Here is a 24,413-nt window from a genome sequence, read left to right as displayed (position 1 = left end):
CAACCCCCTGGGGTACACCACTGGTGACTGGCATCCAGCCTGACTTTGTACTCCTGGTCACAACCTTTGAGCCTGGAAGCTTAGCCAATTTTCAGACTACCTCAGAGTCCTTTTACCTGGACTGTTCTTTAATCAGCCTGAGGAGTTGGAAAGCTGCTGTTGCTGGTACCATCTTTTAACTTGGAGGTGGTGATGTTTGTGTATTGCAGATGTTATTTGTTTAATCTTCTCTTGAGGTAAAAATATGGGAGGAAGTAAGTATACAAACTGAATTTTATGAAATGTGCTCATGGTAGTAGAATACTTCAGTCCTGAAAAAAATACAAGCAATTATAAAAGAGTTTTGAGTGGAATACTGTGGAAGTTTACTGTGGAAGTAAACCTGAGTTTACTACCTGTTTTCTAGGATTTCATACAGTTGCTGCTGTTTTAAGTTTTTTATTTGAAGTTCGTTATGTGGAGAAATTGTATTTGTCATCAATATTTGCAAATAACTCTGTTAGTACTTGTGTATATACTGCCCTGTTATATCTAAGAGAGGAAAAATAAGCTTTACCTTTTAAAACTGGGGAACTTACAATGTAAACTTTTTATTGTTTGTTGCAGGTTTATGGAATCTTGTTTCTCTTTTTTCAAATTTATGTTTGTTTGCGTTGATGCCCTTTGCCTTTTTCTTCCTGGAATCTGAAGGATTTGCTGGCTTAAAAAAGGTAGGAAAATACTGTTAAAAACAGAGTAATTACAGTATAAATCCCATTTTCTTCCTTCATTTCTAATGAAACTGAAATTGCAAATCTGGGAGGATTTGGCAGCAGGATGTGTGTGTGAACATTTATGTACCAATGAGCACTCTGCACAAGCAGGTAGTGTGAATATACAGTGTGTGGCTGTGAATGTGAGCAAGCTTAATGAGATATATCAATGTATATATATATATTTTTTTTTGATAGTGAAATGTTTCATTGGAGATTTTACTTTTTGGAAAATGAATTTGTTGGAATGGTAAAAGAAAAGAAGGTTCAATAAGTACACTAGAAATGAAGTAACAAGGAAAACAAGTACAGGCTTCCTACTAACAGGAAGTGTGACTAAATGACAGATTGCTCAGAGAAAACAAGCTGGATTTTTGAATTTTGAAGATTATAAGCATCCCAGTTTGAGTGTGGTCAGTATTAACAAAAATATGTTAAGGAAACTGTCGTAAATGGATAGAGAACAACTAAAAATATTCAACTTAATTGAATATATTGAGGTTGAGAGAGCTTTATATTTCAGTGAAGCCTGGCATTTGGCAAAGCACTTTCTGAACAATAAGATGATAACTCTTCTATTATATTTCTTTAATACACATATTAATATAAGAATGCTATAATGTAGTATAATGGGAGACACAGCAAAAAGAACTTCAGATCCTAAATGTCACATAAATTAAGCTGGAATGACTATCTGGGGAAAAACTGTAGCATGTTTTAATTAATCTTTATCATCCAAACGATTACCCTTTTGTTTTTAATGATACCACACTTGAGGGATTTCCATACTCTTTGGATGACAGTTATCAGCAAGCAAAGGATCTTGAAAAGTGGTCTGAACCCAGGAAAATGCAGTGCATTAAAGATAAATGCAAACGACTATGAGTCACTGGTGGATTTCATGTAACATAGATCAACAAGGGGATGATTGTGGTGGGAAGAAAAACATAATTCCTGGATGCACTGACAGGAATTGTCTCCAAGATGATTAAGTGTGGAAAATCTCCCTTATGAGGAAAGGCTGAGGGAGCTCCAGCTTGGAGGAGAATGAGGGGTGACCTCATTAATGTTTATAAATATGTAAAGGACGAGTGCCAGGAGGACAGAGTACTCCAGTACTGGACAGAGTCCAGTACTTTTGCTCCCAGGACAATGGTACAAGCTTGAGCATAGGAGATTGCCCATAAATAAGGAAAACTTTTTCACTGTGAGGGTGACAGGGCACTGGAACAGGCTGGAAGAGGAGTCTCCTTCTCTGGAGATATTCAAAACCTGCTTGGATGCATTCCTGTGTTTCCTGATATAGGTGACCCTGCTCTGGCAGGGGACTTGGACTTGATCTTTTGAGGTCCCCAACCCCTAACGTTCTGTGATTTCTGTGAATGTGGCACTGAGGTGGTGAAGTTGCCATTTTTGCTTGTGGTGGAACTGGGGAAAAGTCAAGTGAAGTGCTGCATCTGATTTGGGATCTTAGGGTTTGTGTAGGCAGTTAAGAGTGAACACAGGACAGCAAAGGAAAAAGATACTTAGAAAGCACCTCTTGAAAGGAAATTTTAATTCAGAGAGAATAATGAGAATCAAGATATTCTATTGGAACACAGAGGTTACACAGAATGAGCGATCTAATTTTGTCATAAAGGACCTGCAGGATCCAACCAAGGTGATATGTAAAAGCTTGTTTGGTATAGCCTGTTCTGAGCTGTTGGTTTTACTTCAGCATTACTTTGTAATGAACAAACTGTAGATGTATCCAAGTTATTTCAATTACAAGTTTGGGTGACCAACCTAATGACTTCAACTTCAAAGGGGGCTGGTAAGGCCCCAAGTACTGTCCCTACTACTGTGTTAAACTCCACTTCCCTGACTTGGCTGGAGAAAAGTGTCCTCCTCTTCCTTCACTTCAGGTGAGCTGAGAAAACTTTCAGCAACTCAGTTTGTTGTTTCAGTTTTCAGGTAGAGGCCACTCCTTTTCATTTTGACTCTTAAATATCTAGTCACAGCTACTGTGTATCTTTACTTATAAAAAAGAAATATGAAATGCTTTTAGTGGGGTTTGTGTCTCCTGTAGTCCAACCAAAACACAGGATTCTTTCCATTAACAAGTATGTACAGTGTGTTGCTTTTGGAGATGTCTGTCTCCAACAGAATTATGTCTGAATGAATTATGTATCCCAGCTATGTTAAACTTGCCATATACATAAAACTGTCATAGTTACAGTGTAACTTTTATACTTATGATACTGGCTGTCAATAAAACCCATTCAGGATAATTGCATATTTACACTTGGAAGCATCTGTAACTCCAGATGATAGAAACATAGATATCTGCAGATGTCAGAAATAATTTTTGTGATTTAGAGTAGTTTTGCTGCTTCACGGGGATGGGTGAGGTCAGGTTTTGGTATCAGTCCCCACTGACTGGAAAATGTCACTTCTGGACTAAGTTGACAGCTAAAAGTGAGTGTGCTGTTCTGTACAAATTCTGATGCACAAATGATTCTACTTGCAATAAGTACTATTTAATTTTTAAGGAGTTATATAAGAGGGTGATTAGAATCTGAGAGCATTTATGCTTAGCTGAAATCCCAATTACATGTAATCTTCTCAGTTCTAGAATTTGTTGAACGGTAATTCCCAGATTTTTTACAGTCCTTAAATTTTGAGATATTGCTTATCTCTTTTCAGTGCTTTTGAGACCATGATTACTTCATAAAATTTCTGGTGCTTTAAGAAATTAATTTTGATTATACTTGTGCAATTTTTATAAGAGGAGTAATATTTTGTTATTCATCCCATTATCCTAATGGGTCAGAGAGATAAAACTTTCAAATGCTGTAACTGTTAACTGGCAAAATCAGATTCTAACTGATCTCTATTTAAAAGAACATTTGATAAATTTGGCAAAACTTGCAGTATTTAGCAGAAGAGTCTTCTGTGAATGTGAAGACACTCAATAAGGAGATTTGGCACAGTGTATGTAATCTTTCAGCTGGAAATTGGATGCAAGGACTAGGGAAAGCAGTTGATTCTAGATACCCATCCAGCTCAGCTCAAAACTTGGGTAAAAAAATGTTCCAGCAGAAGCTTTTATGCAGGTCATCTTGAATTTGTCAAAGAATTACCTTCATTATGAATAAACAGGTCACTTGAGATTTAGGTGTGTACAGTCAAGATATCTATTTGAAGTTGTTAATGTAATAATTACTTGTTGGATATCAAGAAAAGTTCTGAAAATAATTAAGAGGTTCAGTTCTGAGGTGGAACAGTTTTTAAAAATATTTTAAAACGGATTTCTGTGTTCAGCTTAAATTGGGACAGTAATGTTAATCATTATGACATATGGACCTAACCCCCAGTGTTTTTAACCATCTGTTTGAGTGTTTATCAGATTATGCTATGGAAGTTGATTTTATCTGTTTGCTGTAATGTGAACTTTTTGCAGGCTATGATATTTCAGGTGGGTCCATAGGTTGCTATTTTGAGATTTGTATTACTTTTCCTTCCATATTCTTGAGGAAGTGTTGCCTCCTTGTTGTTTGAGTTCATGAATCTGAATGGGTTTGATTAACCGTCTTATAATTTACTATGGCTTCTTTTCTTGGTTGCTGGTGTCCTTTTTAAATGGCACATGTCCCCTCTTATAGACTCTTTTTGATTCCTCAGGGCAACAGTTTAAAACTGAGGACTTGCATATTGTGCAGAGGAGAGAAATATGGAAATCAGTCACTCACCATGATGGATGCAATGTTCTACTGAAAATCAAACTGATTCTTTGCTAGTTTTTAATTTGCAATCACTATGTTAATTCGGAAAGGGCATTTTGGGCCTTAGGGGGTTGGCCATGCCCTCTTAAAAAGCTTAAGTGCTCTTCTTCTATAGTTAATTTATATTTAGTGGCAGCTGAAGACTTCTGTTATCAGAAAAATAATTGTAAAGGTAATATTGCTGGAGTGTAATGCATGTATGTCTTGTATACATGTGTACATGCTGTGTGTGCATTTATGCATACATATGTGTTTTCATGCATATGAGTGAGATATTTCAAGATCAGTGAAGGATTTGGAGTTCATTGTGGTATATTAACCATAGTCAGTACTATTAATTGAGCTATTAGAGTACTAGAATTAACCTTAATTTCCTGCATTGATATTAAGCTTTTTCATACCTTTCTATTTTTTTCTTGTTTTCTTTTGTAGAGTCTGTGCATAAAGTTATGTTTCTTTTTTAGGTACTCTCAGTTCTTTGTCACTGTTCTTCCCAAATTCTGTAGTACAGTTATTAAACGAAGGTGTCAGCCAGGTTTCTTAATGTCAGAATTAACCTCATTGTCTTATCTTTCTAACCAAGAATGGAAAATTTTGGTATCTGTAGTTCACAGTGCTTGTGTTTCCTTGTGCAGTAGTAGATAGCACAGAAAATTACATGTGTGCTGCTGCATGGAGGCAAACATTTTTGAGAACATAAGTGCTATACCTTTTGTTGACCTTAAGATATGCTTTCTCTTGATGTAACTTCAACTGAAATTTGTATTTGTTTGAAGTTGACAAAGGCAAAGATGTTTAGGAGTAATTTCCTTGTAAGAAAACACAAATAGTGCAATTTACCACCGTGAGAAACTGGAATAACTAGGTATTGCATAATCACGAGTGTAGAGTTTTAAAAAGGCTTTATGAAGTATTTTACCTTCATACGGATCTTTGAACTTGAAGCCATGGCATAAACTTTAACATGAGCGACAGCAACATCCTGAGCAATTATCCAAATTATCCAGACATCTCAAAATGTTCAGAACACAACACACAGAGTCTGTGGATTAAGAGGTTAACTCCTGGAACATCAAAAGAAGTGCATGATAATAAAAACAAATAGTACAAAAATTTGGGGTAACTTCCTTGCTTAATTAATTAGGTAGACCAGGTGGAAGCGAAGAGGCCAGAGCTGGTGCTCAGAATGTCTATAAAGCTGAGCAACATGACAGCACAATGGAGGAGGAACAAAGATTTCTTTAATATACTTCTATCCTGTGTCACAGTTTGAAATTGTCCTGGTTTATGTCCCTTTTGGCAAACTTACATAAAAGTGACCCTGTACTGTATTTTATGACCAGATGACTTTTTCCCCAGTGGCTAATTTGTATCAGACCCCCATCTTAAAGAGACACAGAAATGAGTAGGAAGTCCAAGCCGGGTTGTCTCAATGAGCTTTCATTGCACGCTTTCATTATTTTTGCTCGTTTTTGCCACTGATCATCCATAAATTGTTGGAAATGAGTGATTAAGGAAGTGCTGCTTAGTGTTAGTGGCACATGCACATTCTTGGTATGTTTTTTGTGGGTGAGAGGAAATCGCGTATTGCACAAACAAAAAGGAAAACTCCTGCTGGGAACCTTTCAAGGAAATTTAACTTGCATAATGTTTTGATCTTGGTGTTTATTACAGAAAATAAGAGTAATATTTCACCAGCTATTGTTATGTGTCAGCTAGTCTCTCCATCTGCTTGCTTTTCCTTGATATCTCTTCCCAAATACTCATTGAGTTTATTTTATTAAAAACAGCACTTAAAAATGTAGGAGTTCATTCGTATGCTTAAGGCAGGTGAGCTGGGCCAGGGTTCTGAACAGTTTATTGCACGTTTGCTACTGTATAAAGATTCAGCTGTGGTGACTGCTGAGTCCTGCCTGCGTTAGGAGCTGCAATTTAGCCCCATGCAAGTAAAACGTAATGTGTGGCTTCCCTTCCAAATAGTGAAATGTGGTGGTTTATGCTGTCTGGTTTCTTCCCTTCCCCTCTTTCATTGGAGCATGACTTTATAAATGTGTCTTGTAAATAAAATTACTTGTTTGGGATAAGAGTGAAATGTTGAAGCTTTCAAAAAATGCTAGTCACTGTATTTTTGCAAACTTTCTTTTGCTATAAAGATAAGCTGTTGTTAACTAGTGGAGCAGCCATTGTGAGGATGTTTCCATCTCCTCAACATATAAATTTATTTAATACACTCTGTAATTATCAATACCAATGACTTTTCCTAGTCATGTTGCTATGTAACAAGACTGAACGAAACTTAAGTTTGTAATTTGTTGTGTTGTAGCACATTGTGTGTGCAAACTCTAGGTAACTAACCAGAAACATAAGTAAAAAGTAAACCTGCCACTTTCTTGATGCATATGGAAATACTAATTTCTGTATTTTTCCACATAAAGTTCTAGTCCCCAGTAGTTCTGTACCAGTAGAACTCTGGTCTGTCTGTAGGTGTAGAGTACTGTAAAGTCCATTTTCAGTATGTGATGAAGCTGATATAGAAAGTATGTTCAGAGTTAGTTAAAGTATTTGCTTTTAAAAACTTTTTTACCGATTTCAAGAAATATTCCATGGAATGCAGATTTTCCTCTTATATAAAATATTGGGGAAGTTGGCTTGGAAATCCTTTCCAGTATGAGATGATCTAATTAAAACAGTCAGTTTTCTAAATATGTCTTGATTTTTCTGTAAAAGTGAATTGGAGAATTAAAGAATCTTGAACCTTGTTTGGTAACAACATTTGACTTTGTGTTGCTTGCATGTATATTCATCTGTAGTACCCTCTACATGTGCTGGTTCACCAGATAGTCTTGAAGTACCCTGTTAACAGTGTATATTTATTTGGCATTTAAGCTCATATTTATTTGTCTATAAAACCATTCAGCATGAATGTAGACTAGTGCTCAGATTTCCATGAAGTGTTTACTCGTATGTAACTGAATTATTGTACATTATATTAGAACTCATTTACTCCATCTGTTAGTAATACCAGAGACAAAAGTTGTTTAACCAGTCACATCAAAGACAGCTGTTTGGCTTTGTATTTTTGATGTAAGCTATCATAAGTTCAGATATGAAGTCCAGTTCTTTAAACTGGACTGATTTAAAATGACACCACTTAAAATTTATTAGACTTTTTTGTTGTCACTTAGAAGCAGATCATGATCATTCTGGACTCTGATTTGGCAAGTAGCTTGCTCAGGCTTTTTTTTTAACAAATGGGAATATAAAAACTATATTTAATTTAGTTAGACAAGTCTGTAACATAGCCTGTAAGATGTAAGGTGGATAGTTAAGGACAATATTTAACAATAAATCTTGCAGTAAGGATGCTGCAGACACTGACTGTATCCTTCCCGCTTCTGTTGAAGTGTCAGGAATAGCATGGGTACAGCTAAATGTAGAGTGTTTATAATTTGCAATGTAAAGGACAGGCACAACTTACGCTAAATTTGAGAAGAACATGTAAAATTGTAGGAAATGGAAGATGAGAATGTTTAGCATACTGGTTAGCCTGTCATGTTGAGAAGTGTCTACACTAAACTCTGAAACATGAAGATGAGTTTTATGCTATAAGGTCCTTTATTTGCAGTTCTGCATATGTAAAGAAAATTTCTTACTTTAAAAGATGTATTTCAGCAAATCAGTCTGAAAAGAGTTATAAGAGTGCATGGACAGCTCTGAGGACCATGGGACAGGAGTATGTAACTAAACTAGACATTACTATGATATAAAAATAGCTTTGACAGTAAAATTATTTCAAGCTGCTTTGATTTTTTCTGTCCTGTCACAGTAACAAACTAAGGCAAAGTTAAAGATACTAAGATCATGAAAATTAATATATCTGGGTCAAAAAGAGGTTGGGAATATTGCTTATATTCTTTATTGCAAAACCTAGACTTCAGCCTGCATAATTTATCTGGTGTCTGTAGTTAGGTATTTGGGAACAAAGGCTGTGCAAGATCACAGCTTCTGGTAAATTATCATGCATGTGTTGTTCAATTTAGAGCCTTGTTGTTTTTCAGTAATTTAGAAAGAAATTCAAGAATCTGTGGTTAGGACAGAGAAACTTGGGACTATTGAGAAGGATGTCTTAATGTGAATTTGCTTTTGTGGATGGATAAAACATTTTATAAGGCTCTAAAAGATGTCTTGCTTTACTCATCTGGGGACATTTTATGCAATATCTTTTTTTCTTCTTTTTTTTTTCTTCTTAATTTAACCATAAGGAGATCTATGATTTGTTGGCTATGTCTAACAGTTCTGTATCTGGGACAGCAGAGGGGGAAATAAGTGGATATTGGTTGTTACACACATTGGATCAAGATGTGACGAGATGTGATCTGTGCTCCATTTCATTGAAGTAGTTAAATGTCAGTTGGTTGCTTCCATAAATTAAAATGTCCTTTTAAAGAGGCCTCAGTACAAGTTGCAAAAAAATAGAGTAACAGGAGGTATGCCAAGTTAGGTATACCATTAGCTTAGCTTTTCTGCACTACCTGCCTTGCTGCAACTTCTTCAGCTGATCTGTGCTTCTGCCTTTCTGCAGCAATGTATGGAGCTGAGATTATAACTAATCTTTTTTTGAGCAACTCTTTAATGTAGATAGAAAAGCAAAATGTGCCAGGTTAGTCTACATTTTCATGTATTTGAGCTATGGAAATTAGTAACAGGAAGAAACAAGAATTATTAGTAATATTGGGGTAAAAGCACTGAGCAAAGAAAATCCCAAACATGCTTAGTGTTGTTGCAAAATGTGTTTTTCTGACTGTGTTAGATGTTCTTAGAGAAACTGTATTAGATGATTCTTGCCTACAAGTAGGTAGAGTTTTCTGTAAAACTATGATATTTAGAAGCTAGCACTAGAGTGTTAGTTATTCCACTTCATCTGAGCCAGGAATGAAATGCATTGCTGGAGTTTGGTGCTTTCACCACTCCTGCATTGGTCTGAACTTGTACAACTCTGCTGTATTTAGCATATTTATGTTTTGTGGAATTTCTGTGGTTCTTTGCTAGGAGCTTTAACATGTAGGCAGAGCTGCTACACTTCTCTGCTGCTCTCTTAGTGGTTAAATTGAGTGGGTTTTTTCATGTTACAGTTTTCATTTGTTTTCAGGTTAACTGACAGTTCTGGATGAGTAAAAATTGATATGCTAAATACTTCTACTACTTGTAAAGTGTACAAGCGGTACAGCTACCAATATTAGCTGGTTTCTCTTCATTTTATCATTGATGTAAACTGAAGCACTAGGTTGTGAACTACTTTGAAGAAATTATTATTTTTTTTTAAACGGAAATTAGTAATTTTTAAATTTCTCTCAAACAGAGCATTTTTAATACCCTCTCTACACCCTCCTGTTTATGGTAGATGATAGCTATAAATCTAAACCCCCTGAGGTATTTCTTAATTTTTTGCCAGTTTATAATAAAATTCATGTCTGAAAACCACAACTGACCAGTATCAACTGGTTCATTTCCAACTGGTCACAGTTGGAAAAGACCTCTAAAATCACCCTGCCCAACTGTCAGCATCCCCCCCAATAAAATATATGTATCAATACCTGTATGGTTCACTAGAGCATGTCCTAAAGTGCTTCATCTACATAGTTTTTGAATACTTCCAGGGCTAGTGATTCCACCACCTCCCCGTGCAGCCCATTCCAATGCCTACTACTCCTTTCTCAGTCAAGAAATTCTTCCTCAGTAAAGGAAGAAAAGGTAAAGGTAAAGGTGAACCTCCCTTTGCAGCCTTCCTACCCTTGAGAAGATCAACACTCCCACCCAGCCTGGTGTCATCTGCAAACTTACTGAGGAGATCCTCAGTCCCTTCATCCAGATCATTAATTCAGATATTGAATAGGATTGACTCCAAAGCAGAGCCCTGGAGAACACCTCTGGATTTAACTCCATTGGCTGCCACTGTGGGCTTAACCATGCAGCCAGGTCCTAACCCAGAGAAGAGTAAATGTGTCTGTGGCATGAGCTGCCAGCTTCTCTAGGAGAGTGCTGTGGGACACTGGCTCAAAGGCTTTACTAAAGTCAAGGTGGACAACATCCACAGCCTTCCTCTTGTCCACTGTGTGGGTCACCTGGTCATAGAACAAGGCCAGGTATAACTATTTTGTTGGAACTAGAAAATCTTGCCATCCTTTGGGATTGAAGTTACTATTCACACCTGCAGGATCCCTGAACTGACTGCAGGGGATATGGAAGCCCCTGGAAAAGGCAGAGGCATCTAAGAATGGGGAATGAGTTAGAGGATTAAAGAAGGCAATGGAACACATTTTCATCTTGGTATTTGGGTTTCTTTTCTTATGAAACTTTAAAATACCTGCTGCTGTTTTTGTTAGAGCATGGTGCTTAATTTATAAAAATGTCTGGTTTATTTGTCAGGAATATTTTATTAAGATTTTCATATTTGAATATTTTCACATGATTCTGTTTTAATTTTCGTCTTCAAAGAGTGACTTTCCAGGACAAACAAAAACATTGTATCTATTTTGAATCTCCTTATGTGCTTTTATGTAAAATAAAAGACTACAGATTTAAGAGAAATGTAATTTTAATTCACAGATGGGAAAATTGCCATGTAATTTTATATTGATAGTGGCAAATTTTTATATATGTAGCTTAGTCATAGAGAGGCATGAAATAATTTTCTAATAGGCTGCTTTTATTAAATGAGGCTTTATTAGGTAAACATCTCTTCTTATTCCCTCTCTAAAGCCAATGTTTTTTCATTAGCATTAATAATCAGCAACCTGATATTTAGACATAATCTTAATATAGAGTAATTCTAACTTATTCTAAATTGACAATGCAAGGAAGGAGCTAATGGATTTGTAAGGCAGCCAACAACTCTTTACAGAGGAGAAGAAAGGAAGACCAATGAGTTTGTCTCCCATCCCTGGCCATTTTTTTTTCTTTTTTCTTTTTTTTTTTTTTTTAATTAATTTTTATTTTGATGTAGATTTTTGAAAGATTTCCCAAGCTGCTAAAAGGAACTTCTGCAGCGTGGTGCTTTGGCCAATTAATCAAAGGATGCTTTTATCTTGGTCTTATTTACCTTTGCCAGGGTAAGAGAAATTGACACCAAAAAAGCCTTCAGGCTTCTCTTTGTTTTAGAACTTTAATAGTGACCTGTGTGCTTCTATGTGTCATTTGCAATTGGTAACTGTCTTCCTGCTGCTTTTTTTCTGCCAGAAACAATCACAAAGTCCAAGTCTTTCTTTATACTTTTGCATTACTTATCTTAATCCTCTGCCAAGCTACAGAGAAGTTGGAAAATATCTGTTTATCTTCCTATCAGTCTAGCAGGAAAGATTCTTTGTGATCCAGGAGTATAGGAGTAGAGGGAGACTCATAGGGTCAGAAATCCCACATCTCCCATGTTGTTGTTGCAGGTGGCTTTGGAAAGTCTGGGAAACTTGGTAGGTGGAGGGAGTAGAGCATCTATGTCCTAATTAGAGAGGGCTGGGATCAGGAATGGAACAACAGAGGAAACTTGTGGGGTTGGGGTTGCATCGGGACAGTCATCATCACTGTGTCTATCCTTTAATTTCTACTTTTCCTTCTCCCCAAAAGGTTTGGATTATATGTGTTTACTATAGTATCTATAGACCTATACGTGTCTTTTTTAATAAGAGCTTGGATGTAATCCTGTAATCCTGTTCTGTTTTGGGTTTTTTTGTTTGTTTGTTTTTTTGTTTGGTGGGTTTTTTTTTCCCTCCCAGTAGCTTCTTTCTGCAAAGGAGGGAAGAGCAGGCTGCAGCAGGGTAGTCACATACATCTGATGGCTGTGGAATGTAATTATTTTCTTCCAGCTCTAGTAGGTGTTTGCCAGGGGTGTGAATTTGAATTCATGTGTTTGAAACAATACTTCAACTTCTGGGCAATACATGAACCTCATACTCCCATTCTTATGCTGAAGCCTATCTTGTACTACTATCTTGTACTAGGTAGGTTCTAGGAAAAATAGAGAAAGATCTGTTTTTTTATCCCAGTCATGAGGATGCAGGTCTGCATGGAGTCCCTCTTGGTTCTGTGGTTATTTCAGTGAGTTATTTGCATACAGTGATGTCAACAGGAAAGTCTGATGGATTTGGAGCCCAGAATATACTGGGACACTGGAGTTTGGGATGCTCTTGTGGGACACTGAAGAAGAGGGCATGAATTGTCTTTGGCAGAGGAGTCACTTCAGTGGGTGTACTGCATCCTGGGTAGATGTCCTCTTCACCAGTCTAGTAAACAAAGACATATCTCTTATTTTTTTGACCTTTATTTGGGCAATTTTGGTCCTTCATTTCCAGCTTGGCAGGCGTAGCTGTAATGCTTATTCATACATGTCTTTAGCCAATGTCTGACGAATTAATCATGTTTTTTTCCCTCAAGTTCCTTTAATTTTTTTTCCTCTCTCCAGTCGTTAGTGTTACTTCAAAACTGCTGGATTTTGTTATTTATACTATGCAATTATTAACTGCTACACATTTAAATTATTTCAGCTGCTTCCTCTTGCTCCATTGATGGAATTGTAACCACCATGAAATTTTTGGGACAAGATACTAACATGAAAATCAGCTGCAAGTTGCTGGGAAAGTTTTGTGGCTAGGAATTTAAGATTTGTATTCTGTGGAAAATACATATAAAATACACTCACTCTGTGATGAAAAATGTTCATTTTAATCTTAAAATTCCCAGAGGCTGGTAAGATGTGGAGGAGGGAAGAGGTGATGTTGGAGAAGACGCTGTCAGCACTGGTTATAGTCTGAATTTTTTGGTTCTTGCATGGGCAGAGAAACTTTTTCTCTTTTTTGAATGCTTATATCTGATGACTGAATTACATTAGTTCTTGATTAAAATTTTTTAGTTTGCTCTGAGAGCATTCTGAGTCATTGGCTTCTGTGTTCTCAGAATGAACTGAATTTTGGTAAAAATACAGCTTCTGAGTTTGACTCAATCATTTGTGGTAGTCTCATAAGGTAATGACCCTGTGACTAAACAGCAGTGTGATAAATGTAGTATGTGTTTCCATGTTAGCTGATGGAAAATGAGTATCTTTTACTAATAAGGGAAAAAAAATGTTTCTGCACTGTCTTGCATAGGTCAGAACAAAGACTGCTCAAAAGTATGGTTTCTAACTGTAGAAATGGTTAGAAAGCTTGAAGCTCATATTTTCATTAATGCTCACAAACAAAGAGGGGGTACCCTCTGCTAAAAATATTACAATGTAACACCCCACCCTCATACTTGCTGTAATTCTCATTCTTTTTTTAATGCCCTACTTTTTTCTGCAAATGTAAGCAGTCAGTCCATCACTGAATAAATCTTAAGGTCACTAAGACTCCTTTTTGTAACATGAAAACAAAGGGCTTCATGTGTACTTTAAATGTGCCATGATTGCAGAAATGTTTCCCAGGCTTTTCCCATGGGTCAGGGCATGGTGTAAAAAGTAATGTTTACCTGCCTTGCAAGAGGTCAAAAAGTCCAAGCAGAACTGTGCTCAAATATTTGGCACCATAGAAACTTTCCTAGGGCTCTCTGATTTTGTATGAATCATGTTGCAATTTTTACTTCATTATTAATAGTTTTATTAATTTTTTTCTACATGATTTGCAACCAAATAAAACACAGAACTAACAAAAGCCATACCATGGACATTGGTGGTGGAGTGCCAAAAATGTCATTCTTGTAGGAACTAAGAATTTGTTCCCCAACATCACTATAGGCAACTAATGTTAAAGCTTTTTCTCAAGTGATGTGGCTGTAGGTCTTTGGTTTTACCAGGAGTTTTACCTCTTCTGGAGAGAGAAAATAGTATATTTCAAGTTTTCTCTGCTCTCCCATCAGTGTTAAAACACAAGATCTCTTGGTAAGTGTGATCTGTACGTGTATGTTGGAATCCTTTTAGCATTAGAAAGCATTAAAATTATGCTCAAGTTGTTAGGAAATAACATTGTGTTCCTAATCACCACTGGCAGAGCACAGATTGGCAAAAGTGGCTTTAATGTTTTCATTTATGTAATCTTCCTTCCCCCAAAAGTAATGCCTTCTGAATTTCTGGCACAGGGTTGCTTCACTGCTTTGAAGGTAACCATGTCTTCCTCTGTTACCTGTATATATGATGGGTGTTTTACCTTAGCTTGGCATCAGCAGGGATTTTCTTTTAAGCCTTTCCAGGTTCTGCATGTAACTCTTAATGGAGAGAGGAGCAGTCAGAAGGTTTCTTGCCTATGTGAGTCTGTCCTTGTGAGTCACTGTAGTAAGGAAAGATCCCTGTGCTAATTGCTGGTTACAGTAAATCCTGAAACCTGGGGGACAGTGTGCAGAGTGAGGTCTTTACCTGTTACATACTCTACCACTGGCAAAGCATTTTGGCTTGATATGGTTATATGTTTCAACATAGTTACAGAATTTCAAATGGGAAAAAAATCCTGACAGTTCTTACTGTATCCAATATCAAGAAATGTCCCTTTTTCATACTGAAAAGCTACAGGAAGCTATCAGCAAATGTATGTTCTCTCATAAAGTAGGATCCACCCCCTAGGTGTTATGTGTGAATAACACACATATGTTAAGCTTTCACATATGAAAAGCTTTAATGTGTTGCAATTGGCATAATAATTGTCTTGTTTAACACAAGTATACTGGGGAGGAAAAATGGTTTCCTTAGTAATAATATACTTTTTTTACTTTCCTGTATGACAGTCATCGCTCCAGGACTTCTGTTGCCATTTGTAATTCATGGGGCTTTTCAGCTAAATTAACTTTTTCTGGCCATATGCTGATTTCCAGTATGATTTGGATGTTTATCATTTGGAATGACTTATTTGTGTAATTTGTAATAGGAAAGAAACATGGTAAGAGTTTATGACACTTTCCAGAGTAGCATCTAAAACTTTGTCAGAACATTTCTAGAATAATTAAAACCTATTTTGCTAAAATTAGGCTTTTCTGGAAACATGAACCTGAAGGCCTGGTACTCCTGGCTATGTAAGTAACTCAGTATTAAACAAAATTAAAACTGGTGGATATCTTGACAGGTGAATTTTAAAGAAGTAGAAGTTTGAGAGTAGATATCTTTAAGGCTGTACAAATGACATGTTCCTTTATGACATATTTATGACAACCCAAACCATTCTATGATTCTCTAAAACAATGTGTTTATAGGGCAGCTTTTATTTGTAGGCATGCCTTGAGAGCTTCAAATGTTCTTTGCTAATCTTTTACTGTTGCCATTCCTCTTCTCCCTGTCACCCTTCACTGTTAATGGACAAAGATGTCAGATATGACTAGGCTTCTGCAGGTTCCAGGCTGCTGGATTTTGATTTGTAAAACATCTTTACTTTACCAAAATATTCCATTTGGCCAAGTGCTTGTGTTAAAGAACTAGATAGATTTTCAAAACGTGTTGTGAGTAAAAGTATAGGTAATCTGTTTAGTCTAGACTGTGAAACTTTGCATTTAGAAAAACAAAAAAAGAGGCCAGTAGATATAATCTACCAGTTTTTTGCTTGACAAGCAGATCAATTGAAATTTCTATCAAATTATAAGGCCATGAAGGTTGATCAGAGGGCTGAAGCATCTCTCCTCTGAAGACAAGCTGAGAGAGCTGGGGTTGTTCAGCCTGGAGAAGAGAAGGGAGACCTTACAGCACCTTCCAGTACCTGATGGGGCTTCAGGAAAGCTGGGGAGGGACTTTTTACAAGGCCATGGAGTGATAGGACAAGGGGGAACAGTTTCAAACTGAAAGATAGATACAGGTTAGATATTAGGAAGAAATTCTTCAGTCTGAGGGTGGTGAGACACTGGAATGGGTTGCCCAGAGAAGCTGTGGCTGCCCCTTGTCTGGCAGTGTTCCAGACCAGGTTGGATAGGGCTTGGAGAAACTTGGTCTAGTGGAAAGTGTCCCTGAATATGCAGGGGATTTGGAACTAGATGATCTTTGAGGCCACTTCTAACACAAACCATTCTATGATTCTCTAATTCGTAGCACTGTAAAAAAGGCTTTAAATCTTGGCTTGGTTTTTGTTGTTGTTGTTTGTTTGTTGTTGTTGTTGCTGTTGTTTTTACCTGAGCACACTGTTCTTTTAGAATTGTTTTATCACTGTATATAAACCCCACATAATTTAGCCTGAGATGGAGGGAGAAGCTTTTAGTTACTTCTGGCTATGGTTCTGTTCATCTCAGGCCTACAACAAGGGAGTGTTATTTAAGGCTGTGTAGTTAATGCTATACTAAAATCTGAATTTGATATTTTAGTTGATAGTGTTGTCAAGGTAATTCACTTTAATAAGCAGTGTAGACATTTATAATTTGTTTCAGTCTGCATTTTATGCTTGAATTCTTCTTTAAGTACTAGGACACAAGACAAAACAGTCTTTTTTCCTCATTGTGTCAGTATCCTGGAGGTATCTTTCTGGTTCTTTACTGTGCAAGCCTTATTTTGGAGATAAATAAATACCTCCTCCCTTAAAACAAGTTAAACTGCAAGTGGAATTGCATTAAAATAATTCATAAGACAGTGAATTTCTGGTGATATATGCTTTCTGTTAGTGTGAAGGACACCTTAAGAATGAAATAGTATTTGTGTTACCAGATGCAGGTTTGAAAGCTGAGATCTAGATTAGTCTTCTGAAAAATAGGATGCAAATTGGTGGATTGAATGGTGCTCATGTTTCTTGTTCTTGTCTGTCATAAGCATTAGAAAAAGACAACTGGATGAAGATTTGGACATCCTAATTTTCCTTCCTGAATACAATATTGAACGCCAAACGTACAAAGTATTCCCCCCCTCATTTTTATTGTCATTTTAGCAGCCATAGGAACGGTAAACAGTGATCATAGGAGCTCGTGAGGCAATTTCTCCTCATTTAAACAATGGAGCTGGAAAAATGGTGACTGTTTCCTCCTCCTTCCCATTCCTGCCCCTATATGTGCACATCCATATGCACTGTCACTTCACTTACTGTGTAAGGCCATCTCCTCCACTTCTGCTCTCAGGGTTTCCTTTGTTTCCAGCTGCACACTGACCATGAGGAATCAAAGGGCTGTACCAAGTGATGCAAATGCAGTCACTAAGATGAAGTGCTCTATGCCTGGTTTTCCTTGCTTAGTTAGAATGCTAATTTGAAGTAATCCTGTGCACCTGCACTGGATGTTTTTTGATATTGCACTCAATTGTTCTCTACTCGAGACAGATAGGATGGTATAAACTGAACAAGAACAAATGAACTCTTACAGGATGGTTTGAAATGAGTTGTAGTTGAGTTTGTTGCTGTGTTTGAAGATGGCAGACTTGAATGCTCCTTTTCACAAAAGAATCTTAGGAGTAAATGGTTTCAAAAAGTGCAACAAGTATTACATGGAGGAGAAGTGGCAGTATTTGTGTGCCATGAAGATATGCTGGGATATTTGGATCATCCAAGAAATCTGAGTAATATAATAGGGCTGTGCAAGAGAAGTGAAATGACTCAGTGTAGAAAAGTTAAGCCAAACCCACAATATCTGTGAAGAGATTTTGCTCAGAAAAAGAAAAAAAAATTCAGCATTGTATTTCCAAGTTTATTTGTGTAGCTTTGCTTTTGTGGAAAATAAAATAGAATGTTGATTGTATTTACCTTGTTTTTCTCTCTGTTCCCAATGTCAGGTGGATAGATTTTTGCCAAACTGTTATATAAATGATGTTACTAATGATAATGTTCAAACTTTAAGTTTTTAATGTGAACAAATAAAACTACCTTCAGCAAAAATGAAATGTAGTAAGGATGTCCAGGGGTCACTTCTCACTTTTTTTTTTTCTTGGAGAGTGCCTGAGCACACGTTGCCCAGGAATCTCTCTATCCTTGGAGATCCTCAAAAGGAACCTAGGGACAGGTATCTGGCTCTAGGTGGCCCTGCTTGAGGAGGGGAGTGGACAAGATGACCTCCAGAGATCCCTGCAAAACTCAACCATTCTGTGATTTTCCAGAGCTTTTTTCTGTGTGTGTAATTTCTCTACTTTTCATTCCTTACAAATAGCAGCTATTTGACAGCTACACTAATGTATGCATGAACTAATGTGCCTGGAACATTAATGTTTTAGTAGGGCACAGTCTTATGGGTACCTAATTGAGATTAAGTATTTACCTATATGCTTTAAGTGTCTTAATATTTTTTTAATCTTGGACTGTTACCAGGTATTCATTAGTGCCTATGACAGAAGGTTGCTAGCTAGTCACTGAAGTTCTTAAAAATGCTATTTTAAAATTATCATTTGTGTGTGAATCCTATTGTGTGTGTGTTGTGCAATATAAATAGTTATGCCTTTAGAATGAACCATGAGTCCTGCTTTTTAAAACATACATGAGACTACAGTATTGTTGATGTATGTATGTATGCATTACCTAGGTGTGGAGATAGGTGTGAGTAGTGAGACTTTACCTCCCAGTACCTGAAAGGGGCCTGCAGGAAAGCTGGGGAGTGACTTTGTGCAAGGCTGTGTAGTGCTAGGACAAAGAGTAATGGTTTTAAGCTGGAAGAGGACAGATTTAGGTTAGACATTAGGAGGAAACTGTGTACTGGGAGGGTAGTGAGACACTGGCACAGGTTGCCCAGGGAGGTTGTGGCTGCCCCCTCCCTGGGAGTGTTCAAGGCCAGGTTGGATGGGGCCTTGAGCAGCCTGGTATAGGAGGATGATCTGTAAGGTCCCTTCCAACCCAAACCATTCTCTGATGGATCCAATTATCTGAAAATCAAGGATTATTCAAACTAGCTCAGAAATAAAAAAATGTGGAATAGGTGGCTAACTGGCTATTTCTGGAGTTGGTAAGCAATAATTACATCTGAGTAACCTCCTTTCTGTGGTCATCTCTTTTTATTCTCCTAATCCTACATTTCTTCAGAGAGAACTTGCAGTAAATATGAACAGTGTTACTTGCAGTTGACCATCTCCATCACAGTGAATTTCTTGTTTACCTGCTTTGACAACTGTGCTTCTCCATCTAGAGGAGGAGGATTTGATATTTGGGTCATACAGTGAAATGAAGTATTTTCCAGATTTGTCCAGAAGAATCTGATGGTGTGAAAATTGAAGTCAGAGAGAATGAAATTTGTGCATGTGTCTCATAGGAGGGAAGTAAGATATCTGGTCCCTGTGGCTAAGCCTTTCAAAAACCCAGAAGTGAGCTTTGTATTTTCTTATGCCTAGGAGAGGAAAAAAGTCTTCAAGGGTTTTGTAAAACTTGAAGCAGATTGCTGTGCATGCGTCCTTGAATGTTTTGGGTTTTCTTTCAAACCTTTGACTTTCTTCAGTTGATCAGTAAAGACTCTGTATCAGTGTAGCCTGTTCCCTGGTAACTTATTGCTTAAGTTCAAAACTTGAATATTAAAGATACAGCTATTTAATCTTCAGATACATAGATTAGGCATAGATCCTCACCTTGGAAGCAACTAGTAGAAGACTGAAAGCTAGTTTCTGGGCACTACAAAAATAACATTTTAATAAGTTTTAACAACCTCAAAGCCACTTTCTTTAACAACCTCAAAGCTACTCAAAGCCACTAGGACTAAATCCATATCCACTGCCTTTAATTTGAAATCTGGTGTTTGAGATCCTTTCTGGAACTGTACTTCATCTGCCCACTTAAGCCCTGAGGGGAATTTTCTGGATGTCTCTTTTGGTCTGTTTTTTCTTTCTGCTGCCTTAGCTGTCCTGCAGAGGATTGATGGCAGAGAGGAAATGATGTGCTAGAATACATCTGTGCTCATGGTTAGGATGCCTGAGCTTCTCATTCATGGTTGGATGCAGTGGTTATGTAGGAAGCATAATTTTCAGGGTAAATGACATGTAAAGATTATCCTCATGTTAATCACTAGGGAAAGAGGTGACAAAAGTAGACAAACAGTAAAGCAAACCAGTAAGATAAAATTTTCTGCTTTCAGCTATGAAGTAGACTTGTCAGTGGAACATGCCCAAATTGTTTCTTGTGTGAGAAACAGGAGATTCTTTTCTCGTGGAGATGTATACTGGCAACTGAAGAGAAATAAATTAAAATTGTTATGTGAACAGCAAGCTGATGGTTCCTTAATGGCAAGGATGTTGGAAGAAAGTGTCCCAGTAGCTGTATTTCTTGAAATTACTAAAATTATTTAAAATAAAAGTAAAAAAGAGTTTCAAAATTTTTTTTTGGTGCTGCAAATCAAACTCTTTAACTGTTGGAGGCACTGTTACATCTTTAGACTGGAGTGCAAATGCTAGGACATAGAAGTGTGTAGACCTGTGATCTGTGTGTGCTGGAAGCAAGGAGGATGTTCCATCCAGTGGGGGATGCAAAGATGGCAGCTCCTGGAGGAGGCTGCAGCTGTGTGTGGGCAGACTCAGGGTGAGCAGTACTCAGACTGTGCACTGGAGGGCTCTGAAGACTGTGAGGAAGGGTGGAGAAGCAATAGCAGTTGAAGAATGTATTTTAACTAAATTGGTGCATTGTACCTGCACAGGGTTTAATGCTTGCTGGGCCATTTGGCTGTTTGCCATAATTGGCTTTCCATTCCCTTGATTGGAATCATAGATAAAAATTTGCTAATCCACTTTCTTTGCTGAAAGTATTAGAAAAGTAATCCATCTTTGAAAAATGCTTGAGCAAAATTATATGGTATAAAGAATACTTTATGGAATAATGAGATCAATGAGAACTGTAAGACACATGCAATTTAAACTTTTTTTTGTGGTTTCAAGGGGAAAAACGCAATCTAGGCCCTGTAAAGCCATAAGTACTTCCTTTTTTTATGCATTGCCTTTTAAATGTGCATTACATGTTATGCTTTTGTCTTCATAATAAAATGTGAGTATGTATTTAGCAAGGAGGAGCTGCTATTTATTTGTGTTTTTACTTAGGTTTGAAAATATCAGATTCAAAGTTCTTGGCTGTGTTTTTTCTTCCCTCTCCCCTCTTCTGCCCACAGGGCATCAGAGCACGCATTTTGGAAACCCTTGTAATGCTTATTCTTCTTGCACTGCTTATCCTTGGAATTGTATGGGTGGCTTCAGCACTCATAGACAACGATGCTGCCAGTATGGAGTCTTTGTATGGTATGGAATTTAAAAAATATGGCACAAGAGTTGAGTTTTAATTTTAAAAATGGATTTTAGTTAAATGCATTTCTATTAAATACTGTTTGAGTCTTGCACTGGTTGTGAACAAGCTGTGGTAATTAATCAAGGCTATTCTTTTAAATCTGTTTTTAACATGCTGAGAAGTTTCATGCTCATGCAGACATGAAATATGTTAAAAACAGGAGACTTACATGATAAAAGCTGATGTAGTTTAGAAGCTGAAGAATTTGAGAATTTAATTGCCTGCAGGATTATTAACTAACTCTTAGTTTACACTTAAAAATATAATTATTTAATCCTGAGCCTATTTGTAATAAGCTAAGGCTGTGCTCAAACTTTTCTTTGCAGACCTCTGGGAATTCTACCTCCCCTATTTATATTCCTGTATATCTCTGATGGGATGCCTGTTACTTCTGTGTAAGTATTTTCCTGATTATCCCAAAAGGCAGGTTTTTTTGTGGTTTTTGTTTTAAAGATTAAAGGAAACTGTTTTTCATTGTGAAAATTAAGACTGTTGGAGTTACGAGTGTGAAAAATGTTTTGTAAATTTATTTATTTTTCATTCTGAAGTTTAAATTTAGATGTAAATTTGTTAGGTTTGGGTTCTGAAATTTCTGAACAGGTGCTACCTTACACTTTCTGGTTTCAAGGAACTTCACACCTCACCCACAATAACATCAATTTTGAGTTTTTAAAGCAGGTATTTGAAAATTAGGGGTTCCATTCTGTGAAGAAATGCATAATTTTGAATTACGTGCCTGCAGGATGTCAGAAATATGGAGAAAAAGTTGTTATGGAACACTTAGTTTGTCCTATATTCTGTAAATCATCCTTCTTCCTCTTTTAATTGAAAATCTTGCTGTACAGACAGAAGTTGGAACATGGTGCACCCATGATCACAAAACTATCATCTGGCCAGTCTAGAGGTCAGTTATATGATTCTATATGAAACAGATGCAGTAAAAAAACCCCAACTAACTGGTCCTATCCCAAGTTCAAACTTCTGTGTTTAGGGGACTAAGAAAGATAATCATAGAATCATAGAATTTTCAGGGTTAGAAGGGAACTCTTAAGTTCCAACCCCCCTGCAGTGAGCAGGGACATCTTCCACCAGATCAGGTTGCTCAGAGCCCTGTCCAGCCTGGCCTTAAAAACTTTAGGGATGGGGCTTCCACCACCTTTCTGGGCAACCTGTGCCAGTATTTCACCACCCTTATGGTGAAGAACTTCTTTTTAACTTCCAATCTATATCTATCCTCCTCTAATTTGAAACCATTCCCCCTAGTCCTATCACTACCTGACATCCTAATAAATCCATTGCCAACTTTCTTGTAGTCCCCCTTCAGATACTGGAGGGCTACAAGGCTATGGTGGAAGGCTCCAAATCCCACTTATAATTTCAGTTTCCCCTGTACTCCCCAAATAAATTCTAGAAAAATGCTGAGAGTGGGGCAGAACATCTCCCTTTCTAGATTATCACGGTTTCACCTGTTTTTGAGACTTGACAGTTTTACAGCTAACACTTAGGGGCTGTCCCTTTAGGAAAAGAGTGGGCAATGATAGCCTGAAGCTTTTTTTTAAACCAAGCATATCAGTTTCTGAAATGTGTTTCTCACAGAGACCTTAGCAGTCTCCTTGGGTTCTCTGTAGGTGACGATTCTTAAATCTACTTTCATGGAAGGTGGGGGGGAAATTAAAAACGTATAGTTCTGAATGTCTTATGTAGACTGCTTAGGACACTGCATAGCTGAAAGGGCAGCATAGAGCAGATGCTGGGGTAGAGCTTCATGAGATGTTCAGATGGCTGAATTGCTGAAGCAGTGTAAGAACAAGGCTTATTGCAGTGGTGATTCAGAGCATTGCTTCCTTTCTCTTTCCTCCTCTTCCTGCAAGCTTCCACTGTACCAAAGGAAGACCAGCTTAAGTTAACCTTTTTGAATACTTTTATATTTCTGCTGTAATATGCAGATGTCATAATGAAACACTAGTTAAGAAAAATAAATGTGCTGTCAACTGAAGTTGCAGTGTAACTTTCAAAGCAAAGCAGCTTCACGATCTCTTGACCTTACAGATGCACCTGTGCTAGTAGATTAAATATGCCTGAGATCTTCTCTGGTGCAGTGGCCAAATAAAATCATTCTGTCCACGTTGTTATAATCTGCACAAGGTGTCTGTGTATATATTGCCTCACAATAATGATTCCTGGACTACATGAACTCCAGAAAGTGCACCTGGTAATTGTTTGGGAAAGAGCTAACTGGCCCAGGGCAAATCTTGATGGGGGTAGTTCTAGCAATGTAATGGTGTAGACAATCAAGTCTTAATGCCCAGGAATGTATCCTGGCACTGCTGAATTTACTAGTGTAGACATAGCCTCTGGTGCCACATGTTTTGAATAAATAATTACTTGAGAAGCTGAAGATATCTGATGAGATGGTGTTCCTGGTTGACAAAAAAATTTACAGTTGTGCTCTTGGAAGAGGCGAGGTGCTTGTCTTGTTCAGAATCCATGTGATAGTGATGTGTTTTAAAGTTTATGTTGAAGTTTGAAGCTCTTCCAGTTTTCTTCAAAACTGTACTGTTATATGTAGAATAGATCATTACACATCCAAATAAAAGTTGGACTTTGACTTACAAATCACTATTTTGCATAATCTTCCTTCCTCTGCAGTATGCACGCCAGTGGGACTTTCACGAATGTTTACAGTAATGGGTCAGTTGCTGGTGAAGCCAACAGTAAGTGTTACACAGATCTGTCCTGTTTAGAAACTACAA

At 37.3% G+C, this 24,413-nt stretch overlaps 1 protein-coding gene across 2 annotated transcripts in view; it reads left to right on the top strand.

Moving 5' to 3' along the window:
* LMBR1 (limb development membrane protein 1) overlaps positions 1 to 24,413 on the top strand; it is a 67,848-nt gene that overhangs the window by 23,209 nt on the left and 20,226 nt on the right. For both annotated transcript variants that reach the window (XM_030445110.1, XM_030445111.1), the window contains 4 exons: positions 607 to 710; positions 21,488 to 21,614; positions 21,987 to 22,055; positions 24,310 to 24,374. In XM_030445110.1, the coding sequence (XP_030300970.1) occupies positions 607 to 710; positions 21,488 to 21,614; positions 21,987 to 22,055; positions 24,310 to 24,374 (365 nt within the window). The remainder of the gene's footprint in view (positions 1 to 606; positions 711 to 21,487; positions 21,615 to 21,986; positions 22,056 to 24,309; positions 24,375 to 24,413) is intronic.

The sequence above is a fragment of the Calypte anna genome, chromosome 2 (genome assembly GCF_003957555.1).
Source record: "Calypte anna isolate BGI_N300 chromosome 2, bCalAnn1_v1.p, whole genome shotgun sequence".
Taxonomy (NCBI): domain Eukaryota; kingdom Metazoa; phylum Chordata; class Aves; order Apodiformes; family Trochilidae; genus Calypte; species Calypte anna.
Note: the sequence above shows the minus strand (reverse complement) of the source record. Positions and strands in the feature narration are given on the sequence as shown.